The sequence below is a fragment of the Alexandromys fortis genome, unplaced genomic scaffold (assembly GCF_014885135.2).
Source record: "Alexandromys fortis isolate MF-2015 unplaced genomic scaffold, M_Fortis_MF-2015_v1.1 scaffold_76, whole genome shotgun sequence".
Taxonomy (NCBI): Eukaryota; Metazoa; Chordata; class Mammalia; order Rodentia; family Cricetidae; genus Alexandromys; species Alexandromys fortis.
The window spans coordinates 1,229,864-1,245,966 of NW_026067997.1; the positions used below are offsets into that span (position 1 = coordinate 1,229,864).

The following is a 16,103-nucleotide window of genomic DNA, read 5'->3' on the forward strand; positions in this document are numbered from 1 at the left end:
CTATACTCTAATTGTCCTGCTATTTCATGGTAACATTTATCTCTCAAATACAAATGTTCACATTTTTTCAGGGAAAATAGGAAAATAAAATGTTGGGAAAAATAGGAAATAAAGATGCAAACGACTGTCTATGAGAAAATATTCATACCACAACACATTTATCTAATAAAACTCTTATGTCTAGACTACCTAAAGATCCTTCAAAATTAACAAAGAAAAAAACTAGAAAATATTCAAGTGAATATACCACAAACAAGGTATTTGAATGTTCAAAAAACATATCAAAATATATATCAATATTCATCAGAGAAATATAAACTAAAACCACATTAAGATACCTATTCACCAGTATAAACAAACTCAAAAAGACTAAAAGCATCAAGGGTTAGAATAGAGAATAACTGTAATTTCTGTACATTGGTAGGTATTGGGTGAAATTGTTGGGGCAGAAGTCCTGAGTGAATGTATATTGTTGATATGGGCAGAGCCATGCCAAGAATCCCCAAACCTCAGTTTCATAGGGATGATAAAACCTTCCCCTGTTGAAGCTGAGAGGAACAGCAAAGTTTTCCTCCAGTTCAAGTAGAAAAGACTATCTATGACTGGCTAAAGAGTGTGTGTGCAAACCAGCAGGAACAATGACTGCAACCTCAGATTGCTCCACTAGAGAAACTTCGCCTCCTCCTCCTTGCACTGCACACAGCAAACACACTGAGTTTAAGGGTTGCATAGTGGAGCCCTCCATCAGATAGACCATAGCTTTTCCGTTTGTGTATCTGTTCTTTCTTCAGTATCTGTCATTTCTTTATTTCCATACGACCTCAGTCAGGTTTACAGAATGAAGTAATGAGGGACATAGCAGAGAAATACTAACTCAGAAGAGAAAAGAGGAAGCTATGCACTTCTGATTGGCACAGAAATTCCATTCCTAAGATTGTAACAGAAGGGAATTAATCCACATACCCAGAAGAAGACCTGGGCAAAAATATACACTGAAGCTGTAGTCATGATATCACCAAGCCAGAAACAACCCACATGCCTATCAACCACTAAGGAGACATGGAAATATAAATTATGATATATCCTATCATATTGAGTAAAGTAACCCAGTCCCAGAAAGACAATTATCATATGTACTCACTCATAAGTGTTTTTTAAACATAAAGTAAAGAAAACCATCCTACAAATCACAGTCCCAGAGAACCTAGACAACAATGAGGACCCTAAGAGAGACATACATGGATCAAATGTACATGGGAAGTAGTAGTAGTATAAGACAAGATCTCCTGAGTAAACTGGGAGCATAAAGACCACAGGATAGGGCTGAATGGTAAGGAAGAAGCAGGGAAGGGAGCAGGGAAAATGTAGAGCTCAATAAAATCAATAAAAAATATTCAACAAAAATTATGATATATTCACAAAATCAAACCATATCTTAAGAAAAATAAGAAACCAATGATATTTTCACCAAGATTGACAAATTAAAAGCAAAATACATTCTAATCAAAGAAGCTGAACACAAGGCATGCTGCGATATAATCTTGCCTCTGTGAAGTCAAAGAACAGGCAACACTAGTCTTTATTGATTAAAAGTCAGAAAAGAGACACAGACTCAAGATTTACATATTTTACTTTGTGTACTTCATGCCTTAATAAGATTTTCAAACACTAATGGATTGTCAATTACTTAGGAAGGATGTATATAAAATCGTAGCACTCAAGATTACTTCACTGCCAACTTTATAAGATTTCAAGCCATTAACAGCTGTCCCTCCTACTTCAAAGAGAGTCAATAAATGTCGAGAGAGCTTGAAATATCCTACCCTTTGGGGAACACTAACTGATGGATGGGTTCAAGTTTCATGGTGTGTCAAGTCTTAACAATCTTGTTTGGTACTTGCAATAACACACACACACACACATACACACAAACAAACTAGCAGTTTAGGTATAATTTTAGACCACAGTTAAAGAATATATTCAAACTCATTTCCACTGCTTAGAAAATAGCTATTCTCTAGACTCCATACACAAATTGTAATCATGAACTCACATTAACTGTTATTACCTTCACTGAGTCCACACAAGACTGGTCCTATCAAAAATCACCAAGGAAATGGGAGGGGCTTATAGGCCTCTACCCTTTATCTATGAACTATGGGCTATGTGCAGATTCTGTCCTCTGCTGTGTAACCTTACTTAATCCATCAGCCTTTAATAGATAGTTCCAAACCCATGGTCACACAGATGGCACTAGTCTGGGTGGATCACAAAACAAAATGAATAGGATAGTTATTTGTGGCATTAGTGGACAGAGGTGGCAGGGGGGTCACAGTAGTCAGTATACAAGCTGTACATATGTGAAACTATAAAATAATAAGAACAATGATAACTCAAAAGCTGAAAATAGAGATCAGTCCCTTACTAGGAATAAAGGAAAATATTTCAAAACAGAATTATGCAAGTCTTACTAACTGAAAGCCCTCTCTCGGTTTTGCTTTTATGAATCAATTATTTCACAAAGAGAGGAAGTGCTAGTGTCTACAGCCTTCTTATTGTGGTCTAAAGTTTCCTACATAGATACCAGTTTCTCCCAGTGCGGTATCCACCGGAAGAATGTGCTTCTAGACTCACCACTGTCTGATAACTTACATAATCATATCATATTGAAGAATAATTAGCAAGTGGTGAACTCTGAATCACATACACAGGAGCAACAATAAACTGAACTTGGTAGATTATATTTTTGTGTTTATATAGATAAATAGCAACAATAATCAAAGAAAAAGAAGTCATGAGCTTGAGAGGAATTTAGGCATAAGAAAGATTGGAGAAGAAGACATAAGAGGGATCAGAAGGAGAAAAGAAATGGAAAGGGAAGATTATGTAATTATGTTTTACTTAAAATTAAAAAATATTTAAAACAAAAAGCTTTGATGCTATGAAAGTAAAATAAATCTAAATGACATGAAAGTCTCCTATCCCATCAAAACATATATGACATATAAAACATGTATATGACAGGAGAACCCGAGAAGCATTCTGGCCTTAACTATTCTGTGATTAGCTTAGCTAAAGTGACACAAATCTCATTTCCATCCAGAAATGACTTGGAAGATATCTATTGTTCTAATTTCAATGAAATGGCCACAGGGTAACAATCCTAGCTCTACCTTCCGTTTTCTGACATTTACATTGCTTAATTTTTGATGCTTAATTTTTGCCTCCTTAGGCCATAGAAGTCCCTTGGATAACTAACTCCCTTGTCTCTATCCCCCCCCCTAAGCTGGTCATTCTTTGTGCTTGCTCTTGGCTACCTTTGGGAAGAAAACGTCATCTTAGTCTCATCTTTGTAAAACAGAAATTACATCCTTCTTCATATTGATAAATATGCAAACAGTAATCACATTGCTGATACTTAATTCTTTGGTTCTTCATCAAGAGGAAAACAAACTTTGAAACAACTAACGCCTAGGATGCAGACAATCCGGAATCCTGAAGTTCCTGGGCACTTGGGGACTATTTATTTGTTTTGAACAACACATTCAAATTTAATTAAATGAGTTTAGCTCTTACCTCAGCTTTTTAATTATACATATTATCAAGCCACACAGAGGTAATATTAAGTACAGTTTATCATTTTCATTTAAAAACACATAAACTCAAAAGAAGAAATCACATTTGGTCACCAGCCTTTTCAGATACCAACGTTGATTGACTTAAATTAGTCTATTGAAATTTAATTAGAAAACCTCTTCCTCAAGAGTGAAGAAAGTAAGGTAATTACTCTAAGATGTACCTTGTATACAGAACAGAGTTGCTCAGGGCTGACAGTTGAATTTAGAAAGGTCGATTTGAAAGAATGGCCATGAGTTGGTGTTTGGGGATTTATTTCATGCGAGTTCTTTCTCACCATTTGCTATACAGCAGGTATGGCTCTCTGCGCCCAAACCATTTGCAGAGACACTATGGCTTCTGCCTCCCACCCACTTTCCTCCCAGCTATGGACTGGTGCATCCTAGGTTCCTAGGTGGAGGAGATGGTGATTGCTCACAATGGAAAATCTGGATATTGAATTTTAGCAGTATTCCCTAGAAAAGGGCTTCCCCGGTGAAGACTTTATAGCACACTATTGCAACTCACGGATGGAGGAGTCACAGACGTTTTACTCCATTATAAGAGGTGAGTCTTGAAAGGTTGGGTCTGACCTGGTGCCTGCATATCTTTTCAGTTTTTCATTAAAACTGATTGTTATAATAAATCATAACTGTAAATATAACTAATGTTTTCTGGGAGTTCTCCAAGGAGATCACCTAGGAGTGATCTTGGAAACGCCTGTTATCCCAGTGTCTGAATCATCCCTCTATACCAATAAACACCAGTGATGCTGATCCAAATAAGTTCAGGCCTAGAGTGGTTTTCCAAAGAATCTTCAGGTCAGGTTGCCATATTCAATTCTTACCTGTCATAGTATGAAACTGCTTAATATATATATATATATATATATTAATACATAATCTTTATTCATACTTTACCAAGAAAAAGGACAATAATGCATATTTCTACTTTCCATTTTATTAAAGTATTATCTTCTTATTGAGTAGTAATTGTTTCATATTCTTTTTTAAATAATGCGGGGCTTGAAGGCTGGTAAGTAACAATTTTTAGAGCTAAATTCAGTATTTTTTGGAGTTGAGTTACTGGACAAATTTCTTTTGATCACAACTTCTTGTCAATCTGAAAAGTGCCTTCCTTAGGAACTCCCTTCACCCTGCAGAAAATGAAGTGGCCCTTATGGACCCTAAGTCGATTTTCCTGGCATCTCTTAGGAAATACTTGCTAGTCTGTGTACATACGGGTCTCATTCTCATTCCTTTCCACCCAAACCTGTTTAAGATGCTGCTGGCCAAATGAGCAAGCAGTGGACGTGCCCCCATCTCACTGGTTCGTGTTTCACTCTGTAGTACGGGCCAGTGTTGCTACTGAAGAGTTAAATATTCCCTGCCAAGCAGAACAACAAAAAGATGAGAAGGATTCTGCTAGGGAGGAAGCCACAAGGAGGAGCCTTTGACTGAGTCTTCTCTAACTATTGAGGCTGAATGAAGATTCTTTATTAATATAAGTACTAATAGCTACTAAAATAGACTTCAGGTAAGCAACACCTCGAAGTGTCAGAGGCCAAATTACTAGGCTCATGAATATAATTGCATATCTACTTTATTCTAATTACAGTGTAGTCTAGTCTTGATTCCATTCATTTTGCCTCAATGAATTATCGCCTACCTTTGCTGCATGTGTCTACTTCCATGATTATGATAATGAACCCATTAGTTATCATTAGTTAAAAACTTTAAAAATCATTTATGGCCAGTGTATGTTTTCCTGGTACAATTTTTTTTTTTCCTGGATGCTTAGGAGCTGTCACCAATACGTTCCAACACTTTCCTGTGAAACATTTCTGCTAAAATGTCTCATCCTGCAGAGACAAAAACCCATTGTTCTCCTCAAATCAAATGGACCAAAAGCAAACCCCAAAGATCACATGTAACAAGCACCATGGAAAACGTATTCTGTGGACATCACCAAAGGCACTCACCCACTTGAGTCTGCTGATGTAATAGCAATCAGAGGCAGAATTTTCAGGGGGAGGCTGGTTGGCCGAGGAATGTTCTCTGATTCACTTCTCAAGTCAGCTTGTTCCAACTGTCTGAAGGCAAGAGGAGGGAGCTGTATGCTGCGGGAGGAAAGTCTCCGGACAAGATAGGGCTCCATCCCACGGAAGGGGTCCTCTTCTTCATTACTGGAATGCAATGTTTCCTCGGAAGCCTGGGGAAAAGTTCAACAGAGTCAACAGAATAAATAAAAAGCCTGGTATGTGTCATTATTCAGTGGCTTTAATATGTTCTTGGGGAGAATAAGCCCAGCAGTAAAAAAAATAAGCCCAGTTTTAGCCATAACACAGGCTCAGGGAACCCCAGTGGGCACTTCTTAAAGAACCAGGAGCACCTAAGTTCCTAGCTGCCACCAAGTCCCCAGCTGCTCAGTTAAAGGGGTCTGAGGTCCTGATCTTGGAGAGACCCTTCTGCCACAGCAACAGAGGAAAAACTACAGCATTTGCTAAAACGGCATCTGTGTGTGGTATCTGAACTACCCATGCCACACCACATCTTGTCAGGCTGGGGTCTGCCAATGAGACTGGGTATGAGTGTCATCAAGAGCGAGCTGAGATTTCAGGCCTTGTCCTTTCCTAGCAATCCCTTGGGTCTACAGCAGCATCCAATCATAAGACTTTTCATGGAGACTGCAGTTGTCAGTCTCAGAATCACTGGGGAGGTGGCACAGTGGGTTGAGTGTTTGCTTTGCACACATGTGGATTTGAGTCTGAATCTCTAGCACCCAAATAAAAAGCCAAGCCCAGCTGGAATTCAGTTGTTGGGGGGCAGAAACCGTCAGACCATAAGATCTCAGATGCCAGACACACTAGCTGAAATGGCAAGCTTATGCCCTGTCTCGGGGCAATATGTCAAAGAGTGAGAGAAAGTCTCTGGCATCCTGCTTTCGCCTTCATATGCTTGTGCACAGGTATGTACCGCATGAACCACATACACACCATATACATACACACACAACCTACAAACAAACAGACATCAAAGAATCTAATGATAACAACAAATCAATCACTTTTAAGTAACTGAGAGACTATCAAGAGTCCTATCAAAGACCCCATCACTTGACAGCCGCTGTGACTCACACTGTGTAAATAACCATGAAAGAGTGCTGACTGTCACTCTCTGCTGTCTTCACTACACCTGCCCAAATCACCAGTGTTTCCACTCTTGAAAGACCTGCCGGGACGGTGGGCTTTTGTCTGATTTAGTATGATTGGTGTCTAAACCTAGTGGACTTCTCTGTGAAGTAGTGCCCAAGCTCATGATTCTCAAACAAAGAAGCTCTAGGGAGAGTGTACTACTGAGGTCACTTAAAAACAAATCAACAGCACACAATACGCGGATACCCCAAGACATGTGAACAGGAGAAAACCACTTAGTTTGAAGGCTGTTACATCAACTTACAAGGGCTGTCCATCCCAACAGACACGCCATCCTCAACACAGAACACAATAACTATGAAAACGACAAACAACACCAGGTGATTCCTGCTAAGGATCATTGTCTCTAGAGAACAGATGCCAAAAACATCAAGGTGGAAGAAATGCCAGGAACAAACTTGAAAGAGCGCTGCTTTTTATGAATGGCCTGTGTGTAGTGGCAAACACGGATTTTTTTCCTTTGATTGAAAACCTTTTTCTCTCATATCATATATCCTGATTATAGCTTCCTCTCCCTCTACTCCTTGCATCTCTTCCCCACTTCCTCTCTCATTCAGATGCTCTCCCAATAAAAACACAAAACTGGGAGCCATAAAATATTACCAAAGAACCTGTAGGGTAATGAAAGTCAATAACAGCATATAAAATAATACAGTAATAATATAATAATATAACATAATTAGCATATATATATAATGATAACAAAATAAAAACAATGAAACAAAAGAAAAAGCCTGACAGGACATTATAAGAAACCTCTAAAGATGCCTTTGGGTTTGTTTCCCGTTGGCAGCCTACCCTTAGGAGTAGTTGTTTCCCCAGTGAGACTCACTTGGAGAAAACAAAGTTTGTATTTGCAAGTGTTGTCATTTGAAGGTAACTTCTGGGTTAGGGATGGGGCGGATATCCACTTCTCCTTTCAGCTCTAGAACTCCCTCTGGTGCAGACCTGTGTAGGACCTGTGCACGCTGCCTTAGTTTCTGTGGGTTCCTAAATTCATCCATCCTGTTGATGTAGAAGGCCTTTTTTTCCTTGGTGTTCTCCGTTCCCTCTGACTCTTGCACTCTTTCTGCCTCCTCTTCTGCAGGGTTCCCTGAGCTCTGAGGGAAGGGATTCGATGGATACATGCCTTTTAAGTCTGAGTATTTCAAAGTCTCTCACTCTCTGCATATGGTCTAGTTATGGCTCCCTGTGTCTGTGTTCTATCTGCTGTAAGGGAAGGGTTCTCTGATGATGGCTGAATAAGAGTAGAGCAGAATGGCATTATGAGTCATTTTATTGCTACATTTATCTATCTATCTATCTATCTATCTATCTATCTATCTATCTATCTATCTAGAAAAGTAGCATTTGATTTCACTCTTGGTCTCTGGAGTATCTAGTCTCAGATTCTTGGTCTTGGTCATCCAAGCAATTTTGGATATAGGTTTCATCTTGAAGAGTGAGCTTTATGCAAGTCAGATATGGGTTGGTTACTTTCAAGCTTTGGGCCGCCCTTACATTAGCATATCTTGTAATTGTAGATGTAGATTTATGGGGACTGGATTGAATCTCTCGACTGCTTTTGGTAGGATGGCCATTTTTATTATATTAATCCTACAGAACCATGAACATGGGATCTCTTTTCACCTTCTGGTATCTTCTTCAATTGCTTTCTACAATGTCTTGAAGTTTTTTTTTTTTTTTTTAATTATACTAGTCTTTCACTTGCTTGGTTAGAGATATCCCAACATATTTACTATTTTAGGCTATTATGAAATGATTTCTTTCTCAGTCCTTTTGTCATTTGTCTATAGGAGAATACTTCTATACAATCAAAGGAGGATGATCCTACTCCTTCTACCTCCACCTTCTGAATGCTGAGATAATAGCTTGTGGCACCATGGCAACTTCACGACCTTTATTTTTTATTTCCTAGGTAGGACTAGATCTATAATACGCATTTCCAAGTTTTTTTTCCCAAGTGTTAAGCTAAGGTGTTGTGAGGAAGATAGAAGAGAAAATCCAACAGGATTTAAACTACACTTAAATCTTGCAAGCTCTCTCTGTACTGTCTACATGCAAAGGGAAACCAGTTCTACTATAAAATAGAAAATTAAATACGTTGATTATACTTGAGAGAAAATACACCAAGTGAACAATAATTGTTTCTAAGTAGTTGAAAACCTTGCTTTAGTAATATTTATATCCACCTATTCAAAATCACGAAGACATCAAATGTTGCAGTATGCTTTAAGAGAGGTGAGCTTTTGAATGTTTCCATTCCCACTTTATTATTTGTGTTCTTTGAGAAGTGTAACCTTTCTCTAAGGAATCGGTTGATTTTAAAAATAATAGTGCCAATATTTACCTATAAGAGTCAAAGGAGAACATGCCAGTGGGGATATTTAGAACTAACTGTCTGAGTTTGTGAAACAGTCATAAATGGCGATTTTCTTACGTTTGAGTGCTCTGAGTGAAGGACTTACCTAGGGAGCTAAGTATTTTTCCAAATGTTACCATGTTTGCTGTGAATTCAGACCACAGCAACCTTTGAGCATCCTTAATGAATATTTGTTTTATTCTTTATTGTACTAATATCTTTGAGCATTTAACTGATTTTTTAATCAAAATTTGAGATTATTGCCTCTGAAACATTTATTTACCTTTCAAGATCATTGCCTGTCCCAGGTATGACGTGTGTAAAGTAGTAACGTCTGCCAAAGTTTGTGTTCAAGACAATGGTGGTCATCATCATTAGAATCCAAGCAAACCTTCGACAATATTTTTATAGCATTATGTTACATTTGATGCTTATTTTCTTGGTTGTTTCCAAATCAAAAATTATCTTTTTCCTGATATCTATCTTGGAAAGTGGGAAGGATGATCAAAGGTGGGGGGAGCAGGAGGAAGCGAGAGAGTGGTATATAAAATGAGAAAAGGTTGTTTTTAAAATAAATAAATTTAAAAAATCCAAATCCAACCCAAAAGCTCTTTTAATTAAATATGAGACTAAACTAAACACCACTATGTAACTCTACCTTAATAGCCACAGTTCCTGGTACAGCGTACACTGCTCAAAAAGAACACTGAATGACCACACATTCATAACCCTCACACTCATTTTGAAAAGTGAACAGAACCGAGCTCAGATAAACTCTACATAAACAAGCAAAATTAATGATAGCCTGTGGTTAAATCAGGAGATAGAGAATCTAAGTCCCAATGAGCCACTAATGACAAGTGGGGTCTAAAAAGCCACTAAACCTTTCTGAGTTCTTGTCTTAGGCATAAATCAAGAGCTTGAACAAAGTAAACCTTAAAACAATTTTTGGGTCCAAAATACGGTGATTTTGCAACAACACACGGGAAAGTCAATATTTAATTAAATGAAAAATACAAGACTGGGGGATGGACAGAGGAGGAAAGGATACACATGTAACGTTGTTAGCATTCACATAGGAGAGGTGTGTCCTAGGTATTGGCTAATACCCTCATAGGACAAAGTTTCAAACTTGATCAACATTTTGATAGTTGATAAGTCCTAATTTAGTAAATTAAACCTGTAGATACCTTTTTTCAGAATGAACACAGGAAGAATGAAGGATGAAACTAACAGATCTATGGCCACACTGAATATTACCGACTGAAGTTAGCATTGCTTTATTGAGTGCTTTGCTGCCCACTCTGGGCAGTAGCATTGCAGTTAGAACATTGCCTCAAACAGTCCAAGCTATTTGGTGAGATGGCAATGCTTAAGAAATCCTTTTCTCAGTGAAGCTGCCTCAGGGAGCAACATCTTCTGAGAGGATAAAAATCTATTAAAAGTAAACTTCATATTTATGCCCCTATACTATCAGTTTAAACCTATCCCTTATATATTTTACCTTTATACTGAACATAACAAAGCAGCTGATAACTGATGTCAACATCTTTCTTTCCACTTGAAAACACCATAGCATGGAGCCTTTTCATACTATAGATCAATGTGCATTGATTAGGCTTTAGAAGTAAAGAGAGCAAGTTTATCAGGTATAAGGTGGAAGGCTAAATATCCCTATTTTGAGAAGAAATAAAAATCTAACTACCAAAGTCATATGAATCTTATTGAAAAAAAAGGAAAGAAAAGATCCCATGTAAGGAGTGGGAAGATAGTATTTTCAATATTTCAAGCCATCATTTTTCCAAACATAGCATTGCTAAACCCCGTGTAAGACCACAGAGGGTGTGTGCAGACATACAGGACCTGTTCTAGATCTGTCTGGTCACAATCTTCATGACTAGAGCTTAGGAATAAAAATAGTAATACCAATTCATATGTGCACTAACATTTGAAAATGCTTTTGACAGTTTAAAATAGTCTAATAGGAATATTTGACAAAGTTCCAACTAAAAGTCGTTCATTAAGACTCATTCATAATGATGAATAACTGAATAATGTAATTGCCTCACTGAGGAGTTGGCTTCGAAAACTTGGGTATGTCAAATGATGAAATATTACTGTGAAGCTGTTAAAATACTGCAGAGGATTTGTGAAGATATGATTATTATGAAATGTTGAATGAAAAGAAGAGATAGAGTAATCTTCATTTTTATAAAAATTTACATCAAAAACATAAAAAAGTTATATATTCATAGTGAATTCTAAAAGTGTGTGTCAAAAAACCTCTTGGGTGTTATTATTGGTAGTGAACTTCCTTGGTTTTTTAATCTTCCTTAATTACTAGTTTCTATAAACTCCATAATAAAAATATTACTTTTAAATAATAAAACACAGTAGGTGTCAAAATAATAAAATCAAACATTCACTTTCTTAAAGTATTTAAGAAATATTTGAGATAATATACTTATATCATTTCCCCCTTTACTTTCTTCCCTCCAAAGCCTCTCATGAACTCATTCATTGCTCTCTTTCAACATTTTGGCCTCTTCTTTTCATTCATTGTTACACACACACACACACACACACACACTCACACACACGCACACACAATCATCAATTAGTATGTGTGAAAGTTTCCATTTTTTTAATTTATGTTCTGATTAGTTTTATATAAACTTGAGTTTTGCAGGTAATTTGGATCTTAAAGGAGGCTGTATATTTTTAAGAGATAACTTTTAAGGTATTTGAGTTCATACGGCTGCTATACTCTTTAAGTTTGTAAAGATATTGTGATATCTTTGCTGAGGATAAACAAGGAAAGACAAGCTATGTCTTAACAATGATGTATTTATGTGTCAACCTGACAAGGGGTCACTTGTTGTGATGGCTACTTTTATGTCAACATTATAAGCTAGAGGAAGGAGCCTCAATTGAGAAAATGTCTCCATGTGATCGGGTTTTAGGCATTTTTCTTAACTCTTGATTGATGGGAGAAGGTCCAGCCCATTGTGGGTGGGTACATCTCTGGGCTGATGGTCCTGGGTTCTATAAGAAAGCAGGCTGAGCAAACCATGAGGAGCAAGCCAGTAAACAGCACCCCTCCAAGGCCTCTGCAGCAGCTCCTGTCTCTGGGATCCTGCCCTGTTTGATTTTCTGTCCTGACTCCCTTTTGGTGATGGACTGTAATGTGGAAGTATAAACCAAATAAACCATTTTCGAATCTCAACTTGCTTTTGGTCATGGTGGTTCATTATAGCAATAGTAATCCTTGAGGGCATGTGTTTGATGGAGACATCTTATTCAGGACTGAATGTTCCAAAGTTTCACCTTTTGTTCTTTGTCCATGTTTCTTTACAAGCAGACTGGTAGCCCACATGCTATACTTCCCTAAAGGTATGTATAGACAAGTAGAAGAACGTTATGTTACATACCAAGGATTTATAGCTGACGAGCTATGTGACACTTTCAACAAGGCACATACAACTTTGTGTACAACGCCACATTTCTTTCACTCTCTCTTGCTGCCATCTCTCTCCATGTTTTGCAGATGGCAGAGCCATAAAATGGAAAAAAACTGTTTATAGAAAATTATTGTTTATAGAAAAATGAAATGCCATTCATCAATATTTAATTTTGTTTACATGGGCCATGAGTAATCATCTGTTGGAACAAGTTACTAAAATTTGGGGTTTACTATTACAGAAAGAGCTGTGCTATACGTATGTACATACATATTTTCATTAAGCTCATTTAAAGTGTGATACTTCATTTTTTCCTCAAACAAGTAGTAATTAAACACACAGTTAAGAACCTTCTGGATGTAAGAGTATAGAGCCAAGCAAGGTAGTGCCTTTCTTTTAAGTGTTTCTTATCAATTTAGGGAGAAAGATAATAAAGTCAAAATCACTAATCACTAAAATATAATAAAAAAGTATAATAAAAGCAATAACAGAGGACTTGGAGGTTCTCAGAAACATAAAATAGGATAAACACTCTGTGTGTGTGTGTGTGTGTACATGTTAACATTTTAACGACTGTGTTCATACAGAGGTATGTGAACATGTGCTTATATGTGTAAAAAGGCAGTAGTCTATGTCCAGAGTTTACCTTAATAGTTCTTTGCCTTATTTTTTTAAGACATTTTTTCTTACTAATCTAGAGCTCACCAATTGGCCAGGGTCCATCTGTCTCTCCTACCCTGAGTTCTAGGGACATAGATGTATACTAACTCTATTTCTTTTGGTAACCTGGGAGCATGGTTACTTTGGAAAGGAGGGAAGCTTGCTAAAGCAATCTTTGTATTCTTATGGCCAAGACCTGGGACAAATACATGCTAACTAAACCTTGTTGGAAAAGCTAATTAACCATGTAGATGTATTAGTTCCAGTTTTCAACTGTAAAATTTGGGAAATTGAGTAATAATATTTGACATTTCATAACTATTATTAAGTTATAAAAAACATTAATAAGAATCTCTGAAAATTTAAGCTATTTGGATTTCCTTAGTCTATTCACATGTCAAACATCTTTTCAAATACAGTTAGACAACTGCTTTACATCTGTGTATTCAACCATGGTAGACAATATTTTTAAATTATCTATATTGAACATATATTGATGTTTTGCTTGTCATTAATCTCTGATCATCATTTATACAGTCATAGGATGTGATAATGTATTATATGTTACAAAGAACAGATATGATTCAAAGTATATTGAAGACTATACATGGCTTGAAGCATTTGAAAGATTTATAATTTATTATTTCTTTTAATTTTGAGATTATAATATAATCAAATCACTTACCTTGTCCCTTTCTTCTCTCTAAACCCTCCCATATACTTGTCCTTCTGTTCATGGCTTCCATTGTAGTCCCTACATATATGTCAATTATTAAAGTATATATATATATATATTTCTAAATATAACCTTTTCAGTCTGTATAATGCTACCTGTCTGTATGTTTTCAGGGATGACTATTTGATACTGAATAAGCAACTGGTATGCCCTTCCCTATTGAAGACTACTTCTTTCACCCCTAATGTTTCTTAGGTTGTAGGGGTAAGACCCTGTGATTTCCCCCCTTTCTATCTTGGCATGTCTATTTTTATTTTTATTTCTGTGTGTGTGTTTATGTGAGGGTTTGTCATGTTTATGTGTGCTTGTGGTGGCCGAAATGGCTTTGCTTACCCTAAAGCAGTAGTTAAAGGCAGTTGTGTGCCCCCTAGCCCAGGAGATAGTGGGAACTGATCTTAAGTTCTCTCTAAGAACTGCAAGAACTCTAAACCCCAGACTCTCCTCTCCAGTTCCCTAATAAGCCACTTTGTGGATGGGATTGAAGCAATAAAGGTTTTCGCATCTACAAAGGGTCCTGAAATTAATCGTCTGTGGATGTGAGATACAGCAGTGAGTAGACAGAATGGTGACTATTCCTGCCCTAATTTTAAAATAAGAATCAAAAGACTCCTACTAGAGCCCTGAGGACTTGGTGTGTTAAACCAATGGACAGGCCAGAGTCAGCTGAAGATGAGTGTGGACTTTTAATTACTTCCAATATCACATTTCTGTCCTCTTCAGATTCATTTGTTCCAACCCATGTTCTGCAAGAGTAAGATCTGCCTTAATTTCATTTATGGAATAGACAAGATCATTTTGAATCTTGGATCAACTTTGTAGGGATCAGGATCCAATTTAACAAGTCACTATAACTGAACTGAAAATCACCCTTGAAATCTAAAGAAACGATGCTTCCTTTATCCCAAACATTCCGTTTCCCAAGTTCCCCCAACCTCCCCTTCTCACTTTTCTCTCCCCATCTCCCCTTACCTCCCACCCACCCCACCCCCAAGATCCCATTTTTTGCCCGGCAATCTTGTCTACTTCCCATAATCAGGAGGATAGCTATATGTTTTTCTTTGGGATCACCTTCTTATTTAGCTTCTTTAGGAGATCAAATTATAGACTCACTGACCTTTATTTATCTCTAGAAACCAATTATGAGTGAGTACATCCCATGTTCATCTTTTTTGGGTCTGGGTTACCTCACTCAGGATAGTGTTTTCTATTTCCATCCATTTGCATGCAGGGAAACACACATCTTAATTAAGGGAGCCATCTTAGGGTTGGCAAGAGATTTGGTGCTCCCAGGTGCCCAGGGCGATGTCCCCAGTTAGTTCCTCGGGCAGCTGAGGACAGAGAACCTGAAATGACCCTATCCTATAGCCATACTGATGAATATCTTGCATATCACCACAGAACCTTCATCTGGAGATGGATGGAGATAGAGACAGAGACCCACACTGGAGCACCGGACTGAGCTCCCAATGTCCCAAGGAGGAGCAGAAGGAGGGAAAATATGAGCAAAGAAGTCAGGACCACGAGGGGTGCACCCACCCACGGAGACAGTAGGGCTGATCTATTGGGAGCTCACCAAGGCCAGCTGGACTGCGACTGAAAAAGCATGGGATAAAACCGGACTCTCTGAATATGGCGAACAATGAGGGCTGCTGAGAAGCCAAGGACAATGCCACTGGGTTTTGATCCTACTTCATGTTCTGGCTTTGTGGGAGCCTAGCCAGTTTGGATGTTCACCTTCCTAGACATGGATGGAGGGGGAGGACTTTGGACTTTCCACAGGGCAGGGAACCCTGACTGCCCTTCAGACTGGAGAGGGAGGGGGAGAGGAGTGGGGGGAGGGGAGAGGAGAGGGAGGAGGGGGGGAAAGGGAGACGGGGAGGGAAATGGGAGGCGAGGAGGAGGCAGAAAATTTTTTTTTTCAATAAAAAATTATATTTAAAAAAAAAGAAACGATGCTAAGAGTAGATTGCCTCCCTCTCTCTGCTATTCTTTTATATCGCAAATAAACCTTAATTACATAGTAAAGTAATAATTGAGTACCAGTAATAAGATTCA

General features: G+C 37.8%; 1 protein-coding gene across 1 annotated transcript in view; it reads right to left on the bottom strand.

Moving 5' to 3' along the window:
* The window catches only part of Pde4d (phosphodiesterase 4D), a 1,097,876-nt gene that overhangs the window by 915,581 nt on the left and 166,192 nt on the right, over nt 1–16,103 (bottom strand). The window contains exon 2 of the mRNA XM_050160342.1: nt 5,597–5,826. Coding sequence (XP_050016299.1) covers nt 5,597–5,826 — 230 coding nt within the window. The remainder of the gene's footprint in view (nt 1–5,596; nt 5,827–16,103) is intronic.